The following is a 22056-nucleotide window of genomic DNA, read 5'->3' on the forward strand; positions in this document are numbered from 1 at the left end:
GGACTTCAGCGAGGCTTCTGACGTAGTCCCACGTGACTTTCTGAGAGGTAAGCTGGAGAGATGTGGACTGGACAGAATTACCATTAAGTGGATACATAAGTGGTTAAACAACTGCAAATAATGATGTCATATTGGAGGGAGGTCTCATGTGGGGTCCACAGGGATCTTTCTGGGTCCGGTGTTAACATCTTTTTATTAATGACTTGGCTGTGTCAAATTTGCAGATGACATAAGGCTGGGGAGGGGATTGCCAACACTTTGGAGGATAGAGCTAAAATTCAGAGGGAATGTGAGAAATTGGAGAACAAGATTATAGACAACAAAATTAAATTTAACAAAGACAGATGTGAGGTGCTACACTTAGGGAAGAAAAACAAAATGCACCCTTACAAAATGGGGGATAACCAGCTTGGCAGCAGCACTGCTGAGAAGGATGTGGGAGCTGTGGTGGATCACAACCTCAACATGAGTCAGCAATGTGATGTTGTTGCAAAAAAAGCAAATGCAATTTTAGGTTGCATTAACAGAGGCATAGCGTGCAAGTCATGGGAGGCGATAGTACCGCTCTACTCGGTGCTGGTTAGGCCTCAGCTGGAGTACGGAGTCCAGTTTTGGTCACCAATGTCTAGAAAGGCTGTAGAGAAACTGGAAAGGATCCAGAGGTGAGTGACAAAGATGATCAGAGGGATGAACAGAAGCCATAGGCGCAATGGCTGAAGGCACTGGCTATGTGTAGTTTGGAAAAGAGGAAATTAGGGGGGGGGGGGCTGATAATGGTCTTCAGATACAAAGAGGGAGAAAAGTTGTTCTCTCTTGCCACAGAGGGCAAGACAAGCAGCGATGGGGTCAAACTACAGCACAGCAGATTAGATTAAACCTCAGGGAACGCACCTGTCAAAGCAGCAGGGCGACGGGACAAACCAGAGGGAGGCTGTGGAAGCTCCTTCGCTAGAGGGTTTCACAAGGCAGCTGGAGCATCTGCCTGGTGTGGGTGAGACACAACCAGACGAGCTGACCGCGCGGGCCCGTCTCACGCCCTGGTCTAGGTGGGAGTCTCTGAGCCGGCCTCACTCCGGGCCTGGGGCCCAGCGCTCCCACAAGCCCCGCCCTGCCAGGTACAGGCCCGGCCTCGCCCGCGAACGCTGCGTCCGGCCTTGGAGGAGAAGGGGGATAAGCGCCAACGGCCCCGCCCCCAGGAGAGTCAAACGCGGCAGCCAGCGCGAGGAGCCAGGCTGAGGGACTCTGCCCGCAGCTCCACGAGAGGCGGGACGGGGTGGAGCCAGGAAGCAGCTCCCAGCACAGCGCACGCACCCGTCCAAAAGCTGCTCCGGCAGTCAGGGCGCAGAAACAGCCCACGTGACTCACGCAGCCAATCACACCAACCCAGAGGATACCTGCGGCCACTCAGGAGGAAGCTCATGCCTTGACCACTGCAGCCTTACGTCCCCCCCTTCCAGCGGAAGTGCTGGTGCCTTGAGTCACGTGGCGTATAGGGTGAGGGGTGATTCCTGCGGCGGAAGTGGCGTAAAGCCCAGGGCCATTTCCGGTATTGCCACTGCAGCTGGAGCCGCCGCCGCCGCCCGGGATGTAGGGGCCGGTGAGTGCGGGCGGTGGGGGGAGGGGCGCGGGCCGACGCGTCCTACGGGCCTGTGGCGGGTGTTGGCCCGGGGGCTGCCTCTCCTCGGTGCTGAAGGCCACGGTCCAGATCTCTCCTCGGGCCGCGCGTGACTTGCCCGGGGCGAGGCTGCCCCAGCTGGAATGACCCCTCGTCCCGCTTCCCTGAGCAGGACCCCCGTTAACAGCGGGCGGGCTGGGTGCCCGAGATAGCGGCACCTCTGGCCTGGGACGTGCTTATTGCTGCGGCCGCGGAGTGCGCTGGCCGCCCTGGGCCGTGGAAACGGGTCTGAGTGTGGAAGCAGGAGAATCCGGCGCGGTCCCCTCCCCGCTGGCGAGGGAGACCCGCTTTCGAGCCGCACAGGGACCCCGTCAGGCCCGGTAGCACTCTGCGGACGTCAGCAGTTCTCCGGCTGCTCTGCTTCGGAGATCCGCATAGGTTGCATCAGGCCATTTAGGGATAGGTTCTTTCTTGGGAACAGTTCGCTTTAAAATCTGTGGAGCAACAACAGGATCTAAAAACGTCTTATATGCGCGCGAGCAGCATATTTTATTTCACTTACTGAAAGGCATCTATGACAGAGACAAGCTGGGGGAAGTAATATCTTTTATTGGGCCAACTTCTGTTGGTTGAGAGACAAGCTTTCAAGCCACAACAGAGCTATAAAACTTCTCTCTCACTGACAGAAGTTGGTCCAATAGAAGATATTACCTCAGTCACCTTATTTCTCAACTGCCTTGGGACTGACACAGGTACAATTACATTGCATGAAAGGCATCTGTGTCATGCAATGAAATTACAAAGAGAACACACTGAGAAATGCAAAGTCAGTGCCCCTAAAGATGTGAGGCATCCCTCATCCAAATGGAGCCAGTTTCCAGCAACACAAAGAATGGGGATGGCCCAATGTCAGACACCAAAAATAAAGGGAATGTCTTGAAAAAGCATAAGAACATAAGAGTGGCCATACTGGCTCAAACCAATGATTCAAACCAGTGACTGATCCATGGAAGGACCTTCCCTCTTATCACATGACAGCTTACTTTGCTTAAGAATCTGTGGTGAGGAACCTTGTCAAAGGTTTTCCAGCAACTCCCATTGGCCTGGAGCAGCAAACCGTGGCCAGTGGGAGCCGTGACTGGCCAAATCTGCGGACGCAGCAGGTAAACAAACCAGCCCGGCCCGCCAGGGGTTTTCCCTACACAAGCGGTGTCCCAAGTTTGGGAAACACTGGTCTATAAGGTGCCACAAGACTTTTTGTCGCTTTTTACAGAGCCAGACTAACACGGCTACCCCGCTGATACTTGACACCAGTGGATGTAGTGTACTTAGATTTTCAGAAAGCCTATTGACAAGTTCCCTCACCAAAGACTCTTAAGCAAAGTAAGCTGTCATGGGATAAGAGGGAAGGGTCCCCTCATGGATGGGTAACTGGTTAAAAGATAGGAAACAAAGGGGAAGAATTTTCAGTTTTCAGAATGGAGAGACGTAAATAGTGGTGTCCCCCAGGGGTCTGTTCTGGGACCAGTCCTATTCAACATACTCATAAATGATCTGGAAAAAGGGGTAAACAGTGAGTGAGGTGGCAAAATTTGCCAATGATACAAAACTACTCAAGATAGTTAAGTCCTAAGCAGACTGCAAAGAGCTACAAAAGGGTCTCTCAAAACTGGGTGACTGGGCAACAAAATAGCAGATGAAATTCAGTGTTAATAAATGCAAAGAAATGCACATTGGAAAACATAATCCCAACTATACATATAAAATGATGGGGTCTAAATTAGCTGTTACCACTCAAAAGAAAGAGATCTTGGAGTCCTTGTGGATAGTTCTCTGAAAACATCCACTCAATATGCAGCAGCAGTCAAAAAAGCGAACAGAATGTTGGAAATCATTAAGAAAAGGATAGATAAAATAGAAAATATCATATCGCCTCTATATAAATCTATCGTATGCCCATATCTTGAATACTGCCTGCAGATGTGGTTGCCCCATCTCAAAAAAGATATATTGGAAAAGGTTCAGAATGGGGTATGGAACGGCTTCCATATGAGAAGAGATTAATAAGACTGGGACTTTTCAGCTTGGAAAAGAAATGACTAAGGGTGGATATGATAGAGGTCTATAAAATCATGACTTGTGTGGAGAAAATAAATAAGCAAGTGTTATTTACTCCTCATAACAAAAGAACTAGAGGTCACCCAATGAAATTAATCGGGAGCAGGTTTAAAACAGAAAGAAGTATTTTTTCACACAACGCACAGTCAACCTGTGGAACTCCTTGCCAGAGGATGTTGTGAAGGCCAAGACTATAACAGGGTTCAAAAAAGAACAAGATAAGTTCATGGAGGATAGGTCCATCAATGCCCATTTGCCAGGATGGGCTGGGATGGTGTCCCTAGCTTCTGTTTTCCAGAAGCTGGGAATGAGCGGCAGAAGATGGATCACTTGATGATTACCTGTTCTGTTCGTTCCCTCTGGGGCACCTGGTATTGGCCACTGTCAGAAGACAGGATACTGGGCTAGATGGACCTTTGGTCTGACCCAGTGTGGCCGTTCTTACGTTAACTGTCTCACCTTTGTCCATATGATTGTTGAATCCAGGGCTTTGAAGCTGTGCTCCGCTCCAAAGCCCTGGTTGAATCCCTCAAAGAATTCTAAGAGATTGGTGAGGCATGATTTCCCTTTACAAAAGCCATGTTGATTCTTCCTCAACAAACTGTGTTCCTCTATGTGCCTGGTAAATCTATTCTTTCCTATAATTTCTACCAATTTGCCTGGTATTGAAATAAGACTTACCAGCCTGTAATTGCCAGGATCGCCTCTGGAGCCTTTTTCAAAAATTGGCGTCACTTTAGCTATCCTCCAGTCATCTGGTAAAGAAGCTGATTTAAGTGATAGGTTACACACCACAGTTAGTAGGTCTACAGTTTCCTATTTGAGTTTCTTCAGAACTCTAGTGTGAATATCATCTGCTCCTGGTGACGTATTACTGTTTAATTTATTAATTTGTTCCAAAACCTTTTCTAATGACACCTCACTCTGGGAAAGCAGTCACGGAAAGGCCAGCTGAATGCATGGGGATTGCAGCCGGGTGCAAAGGCAGCCAGGGCTGAACATCTTATTGAACACCTGCTGAACAGAGGATTGAACCTACCTGCCAGAGAGTGCTACAGGAAATGGGAGTGGGGGGAGGAGGGGAAGGGGTTGGCACCAGAGACATCTTGGGGATATACCCATGTGAGAATCCTAGCTCCAATGACATCTCCATGTGTCTTATATACTAGCCAGAAGCTGATATGAATCTGATAGGTTGGAAGCTTTGGCCCCTTCAGCTATGGTTGTGAAGTTAGCTTCACTACTCTATTCCCCCGCCCCATCACCACCTCTTCTGGGGATCCTTCTCCCTGACCATTAACTCCAGTGCTGCCTGCTGCTGCTTTCCTTAGTGGCAGCAGTATACTGAAATTCACCCAACTCTTGACATTTCATTGCTGTGCACAGGGCTCTGACTAGTAGCATTGATTAGTCTTGTCACTTTCACTCTGCTGCTGCTTGTCAAGTGAAGAGTACCAGAGAGGCACTGGAGCCGTCTGTGTGCAGGCTCAAGAGCGCAATGCCACATCCTTACATCCTTTGTATTTGGAAAGATTTTTTTTTTCCCTCACAACCATAAAGACTAAAAACTTTATTTTCAAATGCTATAGGATTGATAGGTTAAGCCCTTACACTCACACGGAAGGGTTCCCACTGCTCATTGGGGAGGAGACAAGAGCATCTTTCAAGGCCTGAATGTACCTGATAGGGGACCCTGACCCTGCAAGAGGGAATCCTGCAAACAAGGTTGCTCAATGGAGTTCTGGCAAGTCCCATTAAGTCTGCCTCTGTGTGGTCTTGGCCCCTGACTCTTAAGGAGTGAGAATGGACCCAGCCCAGCAGCTAACTGTGTTGCATAGGGAAAGAAGAGCTCATTCAGGTACTCCAGGGTGTAGGAATAGCAGAGTTGGTTATTTTTTCTTAATTTACTATTTTCTCCACTTACATTATTGGGCAGTGTCAGCTGTTTGTGTATAAGGAGACAAGATGCTTAAGAGTTCGAATGGCCTCCCAGACTTTGCTGAGAGAGCGTTTCTGCAACACTCATTGCTGTATTTAAGTGTAGTCTGGTGGTCTCCTTTGGACTCATAATTCTAACCTGAGGCACCAAGGCCCTTCAGAGAGTTGCTTTGCCCAAATCTCAGATCTGTGTATTGGTTGGAGATAGAGCAGAGCTGGCTGGCTCCTTGTGCTTGCAGCAGTTCCTAATGGTTTGACTCTTTGCTTCAACATTAGAAAAGCCAAGTATATTCATAGAAACCAGGGTATTCCAGGGTCCAGGAGGGGATTGTGCCCCAAAGCAAAGAAAAGGTTTCTGGAGAGAAGAACAAAACCGTGTTTGTGTATTCACTCTGTCCAACTGATGAGCTGCAAAACTGTCAGGGAGGCATATAGACCCAAGCACAAAACATACTTGCTCAATTCCTGTCATGATGGAAAACTTAACATCTTGTTCACCCATAAAGAGAGAACTTGTCCTGGCTGAGTAGAATTAATGCATAAGCCAGCTGTGCACATTACAGCCTATGGACTCAGGTCCCTGGACTGGTGTCTCCTTTTGTTTTGGGCTCTGATCCATTGACTGTTTTGTGCTGAATAAGATATGGAACCTTTTGTGAAACATGGGACTATCATGCAGCTGGGTTAGGATACTGGGGTTTGTGGGACTCGATACTGGGTTATTTCCTGAGCATTCTCAATATGTACAGCACTATACAAAAGAAAATGTAGGGCCAAATTGGCCAAACTGGCATTTATGTCAGTGTAACTTATGTTGCTCGGGTGGGTGGAATATTCACAGCCCTGAGCGATGTAAGTTTTGCCGACATACGCAGTAGTGTAGACGTAGCCTAAGATGGATTCCTAACAGTGGGATGCTTTGCATAAGCTGCAGGTGGTGGCATGATATGTTTCCCTGGGGTTTGAAAGAGAGGGCGAATGCTTGTCACCCTGAGGTAAGAAAGTAGCCTGGGGGGTCAGATACCAACGGTGTGATTAAGGTGGCTCTCATGAGTGAGGGCTGAACGACATAGACAGCTGCTAGGCCATCATCCCCTGTGTCTACATCCTGAGCTTGAGCCCCTGAGCATCCAGCTTCTTGGTCCTCTCCTGAGCAGAAATGGCCAGTCGTGCCAAACCATGCTGGTTTTGTGGTGTGAAGTGATCTTGGCTAGTGAATAGAATGAGGCTGAAATCCTCATCCCTTCCGTCCCCACAATGCTACTTAGCACTTTTCTAGTCATGTTCACAGGCACAGCGCTGTACAAACGCTGTTCCCTAAATGCCTCATGAATTGGGCATATTAGTATCACCCGTGTCCTACAGAGGGGGAAAATAAGGTTCCAAGAGACTGAGACTTGGTGGAAGCCAGCAAGGGAACCCGTGGCAGAGCTGGGATCCTGGTGGCTCTGGTCTCCTGCTTTAACTGCTAGACCATGGGCTTTGCTTCACCTCTCTGGAGAAGTAGTTGAGTCTCTCCGCGTGGCTTATAATGATAAACGTATTTCCTTTGGTTTGGTGAACATTTCTCTTCTCATCTAATATCTCTGCCTTCTGATTTTCCATTGCCCATTTAAAGAGTACTCCCAAGTCCTCTCCTCTCTTCAGACTACGGGGTTCCACTTGGATGATCCTAGTTTATGGCAGATTCCCAGTGAAAACTCTGCTTTTGCCCATATCCTGTCACAGCATCCGGGTTGTGTTTAGAAATTCCAGTCCAGCGTGGTGGTATCCAGAAAACCAAGTGCACTTCCAAAGGTGCTGCCCTTGTAGACCCACCCTCCCATGACACTGTTGATGCAGCACAGAAGGTTGTGGCTGCCATCTTGGGTTTGCTTCCTCTGGGAGTTGAGATTCCCTGGGCTCCTTTTAAAGCTTGGCTTTCTGTTACCAAGGCAGACTGGAATGGGGATAAAGGGGCCTGAAGCCAGGGAGAAGGAGATTCCAAATTGGGGGTTATGGGTTGCTTCCCCCTGGGGTGTTACCTCATGTGCTGGGGTATCACTGGGCCCACTGGTTCTACCAGTCTGGATTCCCATACACTGCCCTGCTGAGCCAGGCCCTCAAGCTTCCTCCAGTACACATCCAGCTGCAGAAAGACACAGACACTGAGATCAGCTCTGTGTGGGAGGACTCAGCTTGGGAATTGCCCAGCACTCATGTGCACACCCCCTCTGTAGTGTAAACCCAAAATTGTATTGTCTTGCACTGCACAGAGAACTGTACAGTGTAAACTCAGGAAATCTGCCCCCTCCCTCAGTGTGGAGGAAGATATGCACAGCTCCCCCCAGTTATGAATTCCACAGACTGGTTTCAGAATAAACAAAAACAAGTTTATTAACTACACAAGATAGATTTTAAGTGATTATAAGGGATAGCAAACAGATCAAAGCAGATTACCTTAGTAAATAAAAACGCGAACTGATCTTAACACACTAGATAGGTAGGATATAAATTAGCAAATTCTCACCCTGAGCGATAAACAGGCTGGCAGATTCTTAAGGCACAAGTTGCCTTGGCTTTCCCAGGCTTTCATTCACAGGCTAAAGATCCTTCTAGCCTGGGACCATCACTTCCCACAGTTCAGTCCTTGCCCCTCAGGTGTTTCCAGGTGTGTTGTTGCAGGGAGTGTGGGGTACCCTCATGATGTCACTGCCCTGCTTTTATATCTTCTTCCCACTTGCTGGAAAGCTCTTTTGCTGTGACCTGGGTCAAACAGTTCCAATTGTGTAGTGTTCTCTCTGAGAGTTTTCTGTTGTACACAGTTCCTGGGGTAATCCTTGTGCTTGTGTGTATTTCCTCAATAAGCCATTAGCATTGTTTGGCCTTTTTACTGTTGTACCTGAAAGGCAGCTTGTGGGTGTTTTCAACCTCACAACGTGTTTCAGTAACACATACCTAGCCAAACTTCATATCTTCACATATGACAATGAGATGTTAAATGTCTAGCAGATCAAGACTTTTAGAATGATACCTCACAAGTCATACTTTGTATAAAACATATCCTAATTACATGACAGTGGTGAATATTGGGGTGTCAGGGTGTCACAGGGGGGTTGGGATTTTCCAGTTCTCATGAACTCTGAATGGGTCCATGCCCAGAGTACAGCTGCACCTTGCAAGCATCAGAGCTGCCACCATGGGCACTGAGTTGAGGAGTTGGCTCTTGTAGATGCTCTCATCAGTGTTGGCCAAGGCAGTAAGTTGTAAAGCGTTGGGTCACTTGGTGTGGCAGATTTGGGTTTGAATGGAAGAGGGCAGGCCTGCAATGTCACTTGTCTTGTTTTTATTCCTAGTGTGAATGTTCAAGAACACAGAAACTCAAGACCCTTTGTGTGTTGACCAGATGTCGTCCCGCAAAGGGTCAGCAACCAGCCAAGGAAATGGACTTTCCAACAGCAGCCGAGAAGGAGACGATTTGGAGCTGGCAGAACTGGGGCCGCTGCTAGAGGAGAAGGGAGACCAGGGAGCAGCCAGCGTAAGCCACAATCCAATGGAGTGTCCCCAAGCGGGGCAGCTGCTGGGATCTGCAAACCAAACCCATTCGGTGCTTTTTCTTCCTATAAATTGCTTCCAATCAGTCCTGTTGAATGTGCCCTGTACGCCCTAGAGTTACAGACAGATATACTCGTAGTTATTTAGGCTCTCAACACTGTCCTTGCAGATTAACCCAGAAATCTGCCTGTAATCCCATTAGCAGCATGGTGCATGGAAGTGTGGGGCTTTGGGCTCCCTACAATAGACCCTGACCCTTGTCATCCCTTTACACCAGTGCACAGTGGGGGTGAAAATGGACTGAATCTGAATGGTGAGGATTTGCACCCACTCTATGTTGTTCAGAGTGATGACATGTCAGAAAATCTGTCCTGGAAATCTTATTCCATTGCATAGAAGGTAATCTGTCATAAGCAAACAACCCCTCGCACCCCAGTGTGCTCCTGTTTTCTGGGGTGGAGGGAGAGGGCCGGCTCCAGGCACCAATGTAGCAAGCTGGTGCTTGGGGCGGCACATGGAAGGGGGCTGCACGTCCGGCTCTTCGGTGGCAATTCAGCAGCGGGTCCCTCTCAGCGGGAAGGACCTGCCGCCGAACTGCCGCTGAAGAATGAAGCGGCGGCAGTAGAGTGGCAGTGGAAGTGCCGCAGATCGCGATCACAGCTTTTTTTTTTTTTTGGCTGCTTGGGGCAGCAAAAACCCTGGAGCCGGCCCTGCGGAGGGAGGAGGGTGAACTGGGCTCAGCCAGCCTTCAACAAATCTCGCCCCATAGCATCAGCCAAGGAACACCCTCTGCACGCCTGCTGACAGCACTGCCTGCAGGTGAACAGGGTGCACTGCAGGAGTTCTAAGGAGCATTCTTATTGGTTCACCTGCTTTTGTGGCTTCTAAGCTAACAAGTATCTTCTAATACTTGTTAGTAATAGATAGGGGCAGCATGTTCACAGCAGCCTCTGCTTTAGGTGTGCAGTGAAAAGGGGCCGCCTGTGTTCTTTAATGGTTCTGCTTCGGCTGGTACCTGGCCTATTTCCTGGGCTCACTTCCCTGGCTAGAGCAGAGTGGCCATTTCAGGCTGCACCCTGGACTGTAAAGAAGGAAACTCCTCCATTCTAATCCTTGTTCTAAACAAAACTGAATCTGGGATTAGCCTTTCTGTGTGCGGTTTAAGACAGTACCATGATGCAAAAGCAGTGGTGACTGGGGAGTCTTCCATCTCTCCCCTCTCAGAAGGGCTGCAGCACCTATATATTCTAAGGGTTCACACCCCTCTTGGTTGGAATATATTGCTGTTTTCTAAGTTCCCCACATCTTGATGGTCCGTCTCTCTGGTGGGTTGTGGCCTGTGACAAATAATGGCATCTCTCCCTTTAGGCCAAGGAGCAGCCATGCACAGCGCCGCAGGAGGAGGAGGAGGAGGAGGAGGAGGTGGTTCGCGTGCTGACTCTACCTCTGCAGGCTCATCACGCTATGGAAAAGATGGAGGAATTTGTGTATAAGGTACTGTCAGCTCATGGCAGCCGATGGAGGACAGCTGCCAGGGCTCTGGGCCGCTGTCCTCTGCTGTGACAGAGTCTGAGGCATTGTGCTGGGTCTGCATTGGGGTTAATCTTCCTTGTTAGGAGGACACCGTGAATGTGGGTGACTACATCCAGTGCACTGGGGTTCCCCCTAGCATGGGCAGGGGGCCTGAGCCAAGAGCTTAACAAATTTTCAACTGCAAGGCCAAGAGGAATGGAAAGTGAACAGCAGCACCTCTGAAATGCTGTTTCTCCTTCCCGTCCTTGCTGTCTGTGCACGTGAGAAGCCCTCTACAGCCAGCAGTGACCCCGGGTGCTGTATGGAGAATGCCAAGGACCTGACAGGTGGAACAATCTAGGTGTATCTAGTGCATGTGACAGTGAGGGCTATCCATATCTGGCAGGGGCAAGTGTGGTGCAAACCCCTGCCCTAATCTAGCTCGGCGGGGCCCCTCTGATCTGTCCTGGGGTCTGGAGCACTGGCTGCTACCTGTCCAGTATTGCTGTGGTGTGCCTTGGGGACTAAGCAGAAGCTCCTGTACTCACTCACACACCTGTGGAGCCATGGGAGAGAAGGGCTAGTGCAGCGATTGCTGGGGCCAGGATGAAAACGTGGTCCCAGGGCGCTCCTGTATGAATTCCGTTGGGGTTTTTGTCACAATGTCCCGTAAGAGCTGTCCCGTCGCCTGTCGTGGCTCAGCTGACCGTTTTGCTTGTTAAGGTGATGAAGGGCCAAATTCTGAGGGTGCTGGTCTCAGTCAGTCCCAGGGTATTGAGTGTAGGGAAGGCCCCGCACTCTGCAGGATTTGGCCCTTTATGGGCATCCTGTGGGTATTTGCAAAGCATTTAATTTTGCAACAACGGAACTTGCTCTTGAATGTCCTCTGAAGAGAGAAGGCTGGGCCAGTTCAGTACTTAACTCACAGAAGAGACTGACTGGTTCTGTGTGGTTTTCAGCTTGACTTTCACAGCGATGGGCACCATGGAAACAACAGCTAGCAGTCACGGGGATAGGAGTGGCTCTGGAGCAGGTGCCATGCCTGGCCGGGGGCCGCCAGTCAGGGTAACCGCCTGCGTGGGTTGATGTGTTGCAGGTGTGGGAAGGGCGCTGGAGGGTGATTCCCTATGATGTGCTCCCAGACTGGCTGAAGGATAACGATTACCTCTTGCATGGACACAGACCCCCTATGCCGTCCTTCAGAGCCTGCTTCAAGAGCATCTTTCGAATACACACCGAGACGGGCAACATCTGGACTCACTTACTAGGTGACTGAGGGGGAGCTCTATCCTTGGGGCTGATGAGTACGGCTGTGGCCCCACAAGCATGCCCTGCTCAGGACAGAGACCTCACAAGCCAAGGTCCTGGCCTCAGAGGACTCAGGCTGACTCTAGTGGATGCCTTTTACCAGGGGAAAAGTTTCACTCAGTGTCATCTGTCACATAAACAGTCAAGGGCGGGACGGGGTGTCCTGTTCTCCCCGCATCCTCCCTCTGCTTTCTCTTTAGTGGGCAGGAAGAAGAGGAGAATTCCTCCCCGGCGAGGGGATGAAGGGAGCTTGGTATGGGCCTGTCATGTCTGCGCCCTCAATCAGAGGGGCAGAGAGATCCCCTGGGAGTTATTTTGTCTTCCCCAAAGGGCTGGATACACTGCCAGGGCAGCAAACCTGTCTGTCTAGGAGCTCGGGCCCCCATGCTGCCTCCAAATCATTCCACTGGCCAGTGTTGGTAGACTATTTCAGGGCCCGGGTCACTCTTGGGTTCCCCTGGCCTGTTGTGCCAGATCCTCCGCTGGGCTGGGGTGGTAGCCATTTGAGCCCTGTGTGGGGCTAGTGTAGATCCCTGAAGGACCCACTGCCATAATAGCAGGAGCAGGTGGGAGTCCTGCACAGGACTCAAGTAGCCATGTTCTCACTACATGCACTGAGTGAGTGTGGAGCTGGCAGAGCGATAACCCATTGGACTCTCAGGGGATGGACATAGGGATTACTGTGGGGCGCTGGTGAGGATTAACCACTGTGAACAGACACATCTGTGTTCAGTCTGACAGACCTGCAGGGCTCACGGAAGGGGAAGGTGGGCGCTGTTCCCATAGAGAACAGTGAAGAATGTCTGTCCCCCCCACAGTGGGAGAATGGGAGCTGTTTGGTGCTGAGCCCTCTGTGCTCCCTAGAGCCTCACTTTGTGCTGCGTGGCGGGTTGGGTGCCCCCATTCAGATGTACTGCTCTGTCACTAGGAAGCCAGAAATGAGGAACCAGAAGCTCTCGCCTCACCTGGCACAGAACACACCTTGTCAGGGTCAGAGTGGGCTTGTCCCATCAGGGTGTATAGCCTCTTCGTCTGGCCAGGGATCCAGGCTTGGCATCTGTGCTGAGCACCAGACAAGTAGTTGGATTCACTTTAGGGATTATGTTGCTGTCATTGCTGCCAGGGTGCACTTGACCTTTGGGTGAGGGCCATGTGTGGGGAGAACAGGCCACTCCCTTTCCCTAGCATCACAAGGCAAAGAGGGATCTGACCCCTTAGGCCAACTGAGACTGTTCATGCTCTCCTAGAACCTGTTATGGTGGGCACCAGCTTATTGTCTGGCAGCTGGCACAATGGTGATCTGTCAGTTCTCAGCTGTGCTCATCCAGTGTCCTCAGAGCTGGACCGGCTCGAGGAAGGGGTGCAGTCAAGTAAATGTAACTGCCAGGCAGTCGATAGCTCCCAGAAAGGTCCTGGCCAGCACATCTGTCCTCTAGCTCACAACTGCCATTGACCTCCTCACAGTGTCCCTATCAGTGCTGCTGGGCAGCACAGCTCAGCCTCCATTTCAGCAAAGTGAGGGGAGCGCACAGCGAGTGATATCTGTGTGACGGGTTGGGTCACAGAAACCCACATGGGACTGCCGCCTGATGTGCTGAGACTACCTCAGAGCCAGTTTTCCCTGCCAGCTTGGGACTTCAGTACCCTGTCTTGTTGAGCCAAACACAGACCCAGGTCTGAACCACATCCCCCAAAAGTTGCAGACTTAACTGAAAATAGCTTAAGAAGTGCTCCTGTCTCTAGCACCCATACACCCAGCTCCCAATGGGATCCAAACCCCAAATAAATCTGTTTTACTCTGTATAAAGCTTATACAGGGTAAACTCATAAATTGTCCGCCCTCTATAACACTGATAGAGAGATATGCACAGCTGTTTGCTCCCTCCAAGTATTAGTCACTAACTCTGCGTTCAGTAATAAGCAAAAAGTGATTTTATTAAGTATAAAAAAGTAGGAGTTAAGTGGTTCCAAGTAATAACAGACAGAACAAAATAAGTTACCAAGCAAAATAAAACAAAACCATGCAAGTCTAAGCCTACTACATTAAGAAACTGATTACAGATAAATCTCATCCTCAGAGATGTTCCCATAAGCTTATTTCACAGATTAGACTCCTTTCTAGTCTGGGCCCAATCCTTTCTCTGGTACAGTCCTTGTTCCACCTCAGGTGGTAGCTAGGGGATTTCTCATGACTGCAGCCTCCTTTGTTCTGTTCCACCCCCTTATATAGCTTTGGCACAAGGCGGGAATCTTTTGTCTCTCTGGGTCCCCACCCCTCCTCCTAAATGGAAAAGCCCCAGGTTTAAGATGGATTCCAGTACCAGGTGACATGGTCACATGTCCTGTGAGACCCCAAGCCTTCATTCTTCCTGGCCTGACTCTCAGGAAGGCTTGCAAGTAAACAGAGCCATTTACAACCAATTGTCCTAGTTGATGGGAGCCATCAAGATTTCAAACCACCATTAATGGCCCACACTTTGCATAATTACAATAGGACCTCAGAGTTGTATTTCATATTTCTAGTTTCATATACAAGAATGATATATACATACAAATAGGATGAACACACTCAGTAGATTATAAGCTTTGTAATGATACCTTACAAGAGACCTTTTGCATGAAGCATATTCCAGTTACATTATATTCACGCTCATTAGCATATTTTCATAAAATCATATGGAGTTCAACATCACAGTCTGCTCTCCTGGGTGGACAGCACGAGGGTCAGGGCCTTTCCAGGGGAACCTGGGCAGAGGCAGATTTTGCTCGTGGCCTTTGACTGGAGGTGCAGCTCAGTGTACCCAGGGCTACTAATGATGGTCAGATTCGCAGTTCCTCCTGTAGGGAGGAAAGTATGTCACAGATGCAATGAATTAGCTCACAACAGCAACATTCCTGCTAGTCAACCAGCACTGAGGGCCAGGTGCAGACTGAAGCCATGTTAAAACAATTCCAAGTCAGACCACTCACCTGGCCATGCTAACCACATCACATGCCATCTGCCTTCTAGCTCTGCAGGCAGTGGTCCCTCTTGGCTCCAGATGTTTGAGGCAAAAATGAGCTCTTCCATCAAGTCCCCAGAGGGTGTGCCGAGCCCTGCTGCCCATGGGGACTGGATCATTTGTGCTTTTATCTCCAAGTGGGCCCCATCCTCCAATACAGGTCCTGGAGCCATTTGGCAGTGCTACAGAATGCTCTTCAAGGCCTTCCAGAAGGTCCAGGCAGGGAAAGGCTGCATGCGTGAGCCCGTCCTGTCCGGAGCAGCTGGGACAATGTGTTCTCAGCATGGTCTGGAACTGAGTGGTGTCTGTATCAGTGGCCAGTCTGGCAGTTGAATGTCAGCACAAATGGGGCATGCAGGGCCCAGGCCCAAGCTCCCAGACCCCAAGACATAGTGTTGCTAAGGCCTCTGGGGGAAGGAGCACCTCAAACGACTCCTCTCATCTCCCCTCCCCCAGGAGCAGAACTGATGAGCGTGGCAGGGAGTGCCACACATCTCTCTCTAGAGGCTACTGGATCTTTGGAGAATAAGTAAGGCAGCCTGGACCTTCCCCACTGCTATCCCCCCAAACGGGTTTGGCCCCTCCAAGGCAGCAGAGTGGAATGCGTGTTGCACTGGGCATAGCAACACATTGCTGCAGGCCCTGCCAGGGAGATCCAGACTAGCCCCTATGCAGCTTTTCTTGTTCCCAGGGCAGCTACCGAGTTCCCCTGTTAACAGTGTGACCCTTCTGTGCTGCTCTCTCCTGGCGCAGGCAGGGATTACAAAGACCCTTGGTGTTGATTTTCCCCAGGTCTGCTGTGAAACGCTGGCTCACTGCCATTGCACAGGCGCTCCCTTGGGCAGTTGTTGGAAGTGGCTCCTGCTGGCTGACTGACTCTTTGGTGTGTTGGCTGCAGGTTTTGTGTTGTTCCTCTTCTTGGGGATTCTGACCATGCTCAGACCCAACATGTACTTCATGGCCCCTCTTCAGGAGAAGGTGGTGTTCGGGATGTTCTTCCTTGGAGCAGTGCTATGCCTCAGCTTTTCCTGGCTTTTCCACACCGTCTACTGTCACTCGGAGAAGGTCTCCCGGACGTTTTCAAAGTGAGTCGGCTGCAGCAAAACAACCACAAAACTGTGTTCAGCAGCAGCAGCAGCTGCTAACTCCTGGTCGTGTCCTAGCATCAGGCTGACCTAGAGGAGACCTAGCCCAGCCTTAGCCTTCCAGGCATTGAATAACATAGTGTGCGAGGCTTTTGGAGCGGACCTTGCTCAGGCTAGTCTGCCAAAGGGATTTACCTACCAGGTGCTGCTTTGCACAGCACTAAGATCGGGGTGGGGGGGGGGGGAAGGGGGATGGAGTGGGGGAGAAGATTGTTCTTTAGAACAGGCTTTGCTGTGGTGCCCTTAGCCAAAATGCCTTGATGTGCCATGGGATGTTACACAGCTGCTGCTCTTCACCCGAGCACTGGCTGCATTTCAGTGGGGAAGTGATTCCCATGTGTATCATTTGCAAGCACTTGGGGACGAAAGAAGCTGTTAACATTCCTGTGAAAACAAGGGCTAAGAGCTACTGCTTCCCACTGAGGTTGTGCCAGTGCTTGTCCTGTCCATGCTGTCACTAAACAGTCAGAAAACTGCACAGACACACCTAATTCTGCTCACGCCTTTACCGCCCAGACAGACCCACCCTCCTACGCTTCTGCTCCACAAACTCACTTGGGACGCAAACAGAAGCGCCCACAATACATTGCTACAGTTCTTCCCAGTCACACTCCCCCTAGCTAGGCCTACAGACGTAGGTAGGGTCACAAAGTCTGGAGGGCTACAGCTGGAGAGCCAGCAGTTGGGCTGCGAGAACGGGAGCTGAGGGTGTAAACGTGCCAGAGTGAGGGGAGTGCACTTCCAAACTGACCCCTGGGTTTCTCTCTCTGCGTCTGTGTTCTAGATTGGATTACTCAGGAATAGCACTGCTGATTATGGGGAGCTTTGTCCCCTGGCTCTATTACTCGTTCTACTGCTCACCGCAGCCTCGGCTCATCTACCTCTCCATTGTCTGTGTCCTGGGCATCTCCGCAATCATTGTCGCTCAGTGGGACCGGTTTGCAACCCCCAAGCACAGACAGACCAGAGCAGGTAGGAACGCTTTTCATTCAGCCACAAGCTGCTCAGCTGGCGTTAGAGGATGTTGACTCGGTAGCATGCTGAGTGTAGGCGGGGCCACTCCCACTGGGTGTGACATAGAAAGCCCCACAGCCTGAAGGAAGGGTTTGCGGCTAAGGCACTTAACAGGGACTCAGGAGATCTGAGCTCATTTCCCACCTCTGGGTAGGTCACTTCATTCCTCAATCTGTAAACTGGAGATAAAGAGACTGCTGCCTCCCAAAGGACTGTAGTGGCTAACTTCAGTGCATGAGCCATTTGGGGACCCATAGAAAAACTAACAATCAGTGTGGGCACAAACCAGTTTCCCAGAAGGATTCACTTCACCATTTCTCTGGCAATGGAAACTCCCATCGGTGTCCTTGTCTTTAGCTTCCTGCTGTACCTTCTTTGCTTTGCAATACAGCAATGTGCCAGGAGAGAGCCTGTGTTGGGCTTCGAGTGCCGATCTGAGTAGACTGTCCTGGCCTGGAAATGCAAGTGGCATGAGCCTGGTGCCATTGATGTTAAGGCCACAGCATTTAGTGTCCTCAATGGAAACAGGATCACACCCTTTATTTATAGGCCACTGAGTGCCTGGGTGAGCTGTCACTTTTGTGGTGTGATTCTGGTGTCGGCCGGTGTGGAGCAGTGGCAGCCCCCTAGGAACTGGGATCAATGACTGACAGACACATCTGCTCTTGATTTGGGTATGCTGAGCCAAGCCTCCACAACCCAGCTCTAGTGAGAAGAGCAGGAGAAGGGCCTGAAGCATTCCAGTGTGACAGCTGTATCTGGCCAGCCTCGGTCCTGAGCTGCTGTTACAGAGTTAAGGGCAACATACATTTCCCTCCGACAGCCACAGGGCAGATGCAGGGCTCTGCCACCTGGCAGCGATGGCTAGTGTTGGACGTTTACTAGTCCAGAAGGCACAGGTAGTTTTCACTTAGATATACCTTAAATGAATGTTCCCGTGCTTCCTGCCCCAGCCAGAGTCCTGGCTGCTTTCCCCAGGACTGTCCCACTCCTGGCTGTGCCGCGAATCGTCCATTGTCAGAGTCACCCTGAACTGGGAGGCTCGGGCTCACTTGAAACAGACTGCAGGCAGCACAGGGTTCTTGTGATCCTTGTTCAGGATCGGGCCACAGTGGGAGGCTAGTCAGCCTGCTTAGCACTGAGGCCTGGAGGTGGATGGAAGTCGTCTAGTGCAGGGAGTCTAGACCTTTCTCTTAATGAGGCTTCCCCGACATGCTATAAAAACTCTGTGGCCCACCTGTGCAACAACTGGTTTTCTGCATATAAAAGCCAGGACCAGTGTTAGGGGGTAGCAAACAGGGCAGCTGCCTGGGGCTCCATGGTACAGGGACCCACACAAAGCTACTTTGCTCAGATGCCCTGATGGCAGCACTGCTGGGGCACCCCTAGCTCCCACAGGTCACAGCTCTATGCCTGGCTGGGACCAGACACTGGTGGGGTGTCACCCCAGGCCCTGCAACCTGAGCAACCAAGGAGTGTCACTTCGCCAGTGCTCCTGTTCAGACAGCAGAAGCCGCATCAGAGTCTAGGGGCAGAAGGAAGGGAGGCTTTGCACGGGGCCCGTAGGGCATAGAGGAGTTCCGTGCAGGTCCCATAGGGGGTGTGTGAGGGGAAGGGGAGGTTCCGCACAAATCAAGAGCAGATATGTCTGTCAGTCATTGATCCCAGTTCCTAGGGGCCTGCCCTTCTCCCTCCATAGGTAGCCTTTGTGGCAACTTGGAGGGATGTGGGAGCTATCTATCCCAGAGCGGTCAGTCCAGCCACTCTCTCCAGCACTCAACTCCCTCCTGGCCTAGAGGAGACCTGCATTCTGCTCTCGTGGGAGCTGCGGGGCAGCCTCCGGCTCAGGTGCCTTGGCTGTATTTTGAATGAAGGCTGAGGGTGTGACGAACTGGGACTGTTCTTAATGTGGTCTTTGAATGCTGAGTGGGGAGTGTTGGCTGGGAAGGCAGGGGAGTGTGGCTAGGATGGTCTGCATGGGGGGATGGGAGACTGGCCGAGGAAAGATACCTGAGCATGTAACATGAGAACCCAGGAAGGGGTTAGAGGCCAGGTGACACCTTTGCCCGGGAAACTGAACAAAGGGTGGGGGGAGAGTTTCAGAGCTGGCTGGTGGAATGGCTGGGGGGCAGACGGGGCTCTGACCTCCCAAGGGGGCTCTGGTGCCCTGGGACCCCAAGATGGACCTAACTGAGGGGGTCCTGTTGTCTGTGCCTGCAAGACCTGTCTTGGACTGTGTCCCTGTTGTCTAAATAAACCTTCTGCTTTACTGGCTGGCTGAGAGTCATGGTGAATCGCAGGAAGCCGGGGGTGCAGGGCCTTGTGTCCCCTCCACACTCCGTGACAGAGGGCTCTCTCTCTCTCTTTCCCCCAGGGGTATTTTTGGGGCTGGGGCTGAGTGGCGTTGTGCCCACCATGCACTTCACCATCGCTGAAGGGTTTGTGAAAGCCACCACCGTGGGCCAGATGGGCTGGTTCTTCCTCATGGCTGTGATGTACATAACAGGAGCAGGGCTGTATGCTGCCCGCATCCCAGAGCGCTTCTTTCCTGGCAAGTTTGACATCTGGGTGAGTACAGCCTTTGCTGGGGACATGGAAAGAGCCTGCCTTCTCCTTGAGGGGTATCCTGCTGAGAAAGCCAGGAGAAGTGGTGCTAGATGCACTCCAGAGCGCAGCCTGGGGCTGGACCCAGAGCTTCTGGGTTAGACTCATCTGGGACAGCTCTGGGATGTGGTGCTCTGCTGGGTAATGAAGGGCAGATTGTGAAGAGAGCAAGAGGGGCAAAAGAGAAGGCAGGGGTAGCCTGTGGTTCCAGGACTCAGCATGCAGTGCAGCCTTGCTGTTTAGATCAGGCTGGAGCAGTGCATGTGGGGATTTGTAGTCTCCATGGACCAGTAACAAGTGCTGTTACTGACCCTAAAGCTCTCCAGTCCTTGGGTCTGTGGCCTCCCATTGGCTTCTTCAAAATGGACCTCTTACATCCCTTGCTTATTGCCTTTTGAGGCTGAAGTAGTGTTTCTTTTCCAGGGGAAGTGATTTCCCATTGCCCCAGCCTTTCCAGGGGAACCCAAACTGAGCTCGGCGAGCCAGACAGCTTCAGCAGTGGAGCCAGCTGTGCTCAGGGAGTTGCCCTGCCTAGGTCGTCTGCGGGCTTTGCAGCCCAAACCATCTAGGTCCCTCTTTCAGAATTGTAGGTCATGTCTACTGATATCTTGGCCCCAGTATGTATTTCAAACTGAAAGTTCGAAGGCCAGTGGGTTCCTTCCTGCAGCTCTTAGCTGCTGTCGGGGGCTAATTTCAGAGGGACTTGACTTTGCCATCCACTCCAGCTCCAGGGAAGGCAGCTGGCTCCGCTCCCCTCAATTTAGCTTGGCTTGTGGTTCCACACATATATACGCAGAGGAATGTACCTCTGTGTCCCAGGCAATTTTAGTTCCAATAGGGTGAGATAAATGGCCTGTTTCAAATAGAATCTCCCTTTATCCTGAGTATTGAGTTTTTTCTCCTGGCATTGAGATGTAAACTACCAGATAAGCAATGGGTTGAACCAGTAGGTCATGACTAGAGGCACTGAAAGGACCCCTGACCAGTCTGCCTGGTTTGTGATGCTGTAATATACATGGAGCTCTGACCATTCAGGACAGGACTCACCTTTTGTGGTTGTTGGCTTCTTGCTGGTCTAACTTTTAAGGGCTTTATCTCACCTTCCCACAGTTCCAGTCGCATCAGATCTTCCACGTGCTGGTGGTGGCTGCAGCCTTTGTCCACTTCTATGGAGTCTCAAACTTGCAAGAATTTCGCTATGGACTCGAAGGGGGATGTACGGACGACTCTCTGCTCTGAGAACATCTAATGACTTTAGAACCAGCTTCCTAAGTGCTTTTTTAAACTACTTCTTTGCTAAAATCAAAGGAAGACTCTCAACTCTTTGGGTTTTTTGTTTTGTTTTTTTAAGAGGATGTTCTCCAGCAAAGTCCATAATGACCAAATCCTTGCCCCGTCTCCGAGTGATTTGCTGGACATTGCCAATGGTGTCCAATAGGAAGAAGCACGTTCAACTATTAGCCCTTCCTGGGGAATAAAAACCCTCCTCCACCACACAGTGTTCTAATCACATTAGGATTTTCTGTCTAGTGCAGAAATTCTGTTTCTGAAAGCCAGGGGTGCAGATTGCCTGCTCCCCAGCACAGAAGTGTGGCCCCATTTTTAGCCCAGTTCTGGAGAGACAGGAAACCCATGTATTAGTCCATGGTCTGGGTCTCCTCCATATCTGAAGGAGTAACCTGCCGCTTTCCTGAGGACTGGCCCCAGAGCCTGCAGTGCTAATGAACAGGGGCTGTTCACAGGTTCATGTAACTTACCTTTTAACTATCTTTTTCTTGACACAGTAATGTAAATGGAATAAGAGACTATTTAATATTTAATACTAAGCTTTAAAGAGAGACTTGGTGCCACTTCAATGTGTCTGCCTTTGAGCTGTTTGTGGTAACACAGGAGGGTCAGGACAGTATTTTAGGGGAATGTAGAGCTGCTGTAGCTGACTGAAATAAAAAGGTCAATAGTTATTGTCATGCTGGGAGCCTCTGTGTCCTGGTTTGTCAGGTGTCCGCACCGGGCACTGCCAACGGTGAGAATGGAAAGGTGGCTCCTGCTGAGGCTGGTGTGGAGCCTGCAGCTAAGTCAATGGGGGTCTGCTGCTGGGCTGTGAGTCCGGACCAGGCCATGAGCACACTGCTGAGAGCAGAGACTGCAAGTTTGGCAAAATGGTGATAAGGGGGGACTTCAACTAACCTGCTCAAATAGCATAGCAGCTCCAAATTCCTCAACCCATTCAACGATTGCTTCTTGCAGCAGGAGAGACTGACTTGTC

At 50.8% G+C, this 22056-nt stretch overlaps 1 protein-coding gene across 2 annotated transcripts; it reads left to right on the forward strand.

The window, feature by feature from the left end:
• The first annotated feature begins 1490 nt into the window (after positions 1–1490).
• ADIPOR1 (adiponectin receptor 1) lies at positions 1491–21757 on the forward strand. 2 transcript variants are annotated; one of them, XM_054027246.1, is made up of 8 exons: positions 1491–1597; positions 9007–9257; positions 10574–10699; positions 11814–11985; positions 15926–16112; positions 16957–17144; positions 19561–19754; positions 20901–21757. In XM_054027246.1, the coding sequence occupies exons 2-8, from the start codon at positions 9012–9014 to the stop codon at positions 21027–21029; spliced, it is 1242 nt and encodes a 413-aa protein (XP_053883221.1). In that variant the 5' UTR covers positions 1491–1597; positions 9007–9011; the 3' UTR covers positions 21030–21757. The 2 variants fall into 2 exon arrangements, with proteins under 2 accessions (XP_053883221.1, XP_053883223.1); XM_054027248.1 differs by having other exon boundaries at positions 9007–9188.
• Positions 21758–22056: the final 299 nt, after the last annotated feature.

This window comes from Malaclemys terrapin, chromosome 4 (assembly GCF_027887155.1).
Source record: "Malaclemys terrapin pileata isolate rMalTer1 chromosome 4, rMalTer1.hap1, whole genome shotgun sequence".
NCBI classification, from domain to species: domain Eukaryota; kingdom Metazoa; phylum Chordata; order Testudines; family Emydidae; genus Malaclemys; species Malaclemys terrapin.

Excerpts from the sequence above, each read along its gene's own strand:
- ADIPOR1 (XM_054027246.1), top strand. The coding sequence starts at position 9,012 with ATGTTCAAGAACACAGAAACTCAAGACCCTTTGTGTGTTGACCAGATG. Across the intron at positions 9,258-10,573 it reads CTGCAAACCAAACCCATTCG|GCCAAGGAGCAGCCATGCAC; the intron begins GTGCTTTTTCTT and ends CTCTCCCTTTAG. Across the intron at positions 16,113-16,956 it reads GTCTCCCGGACGTTTTCAAA|ATTGGATTACTCAGGAATAG; the intron begins GTGAGTCGGCTG and ends TCTGTGTTCTAG.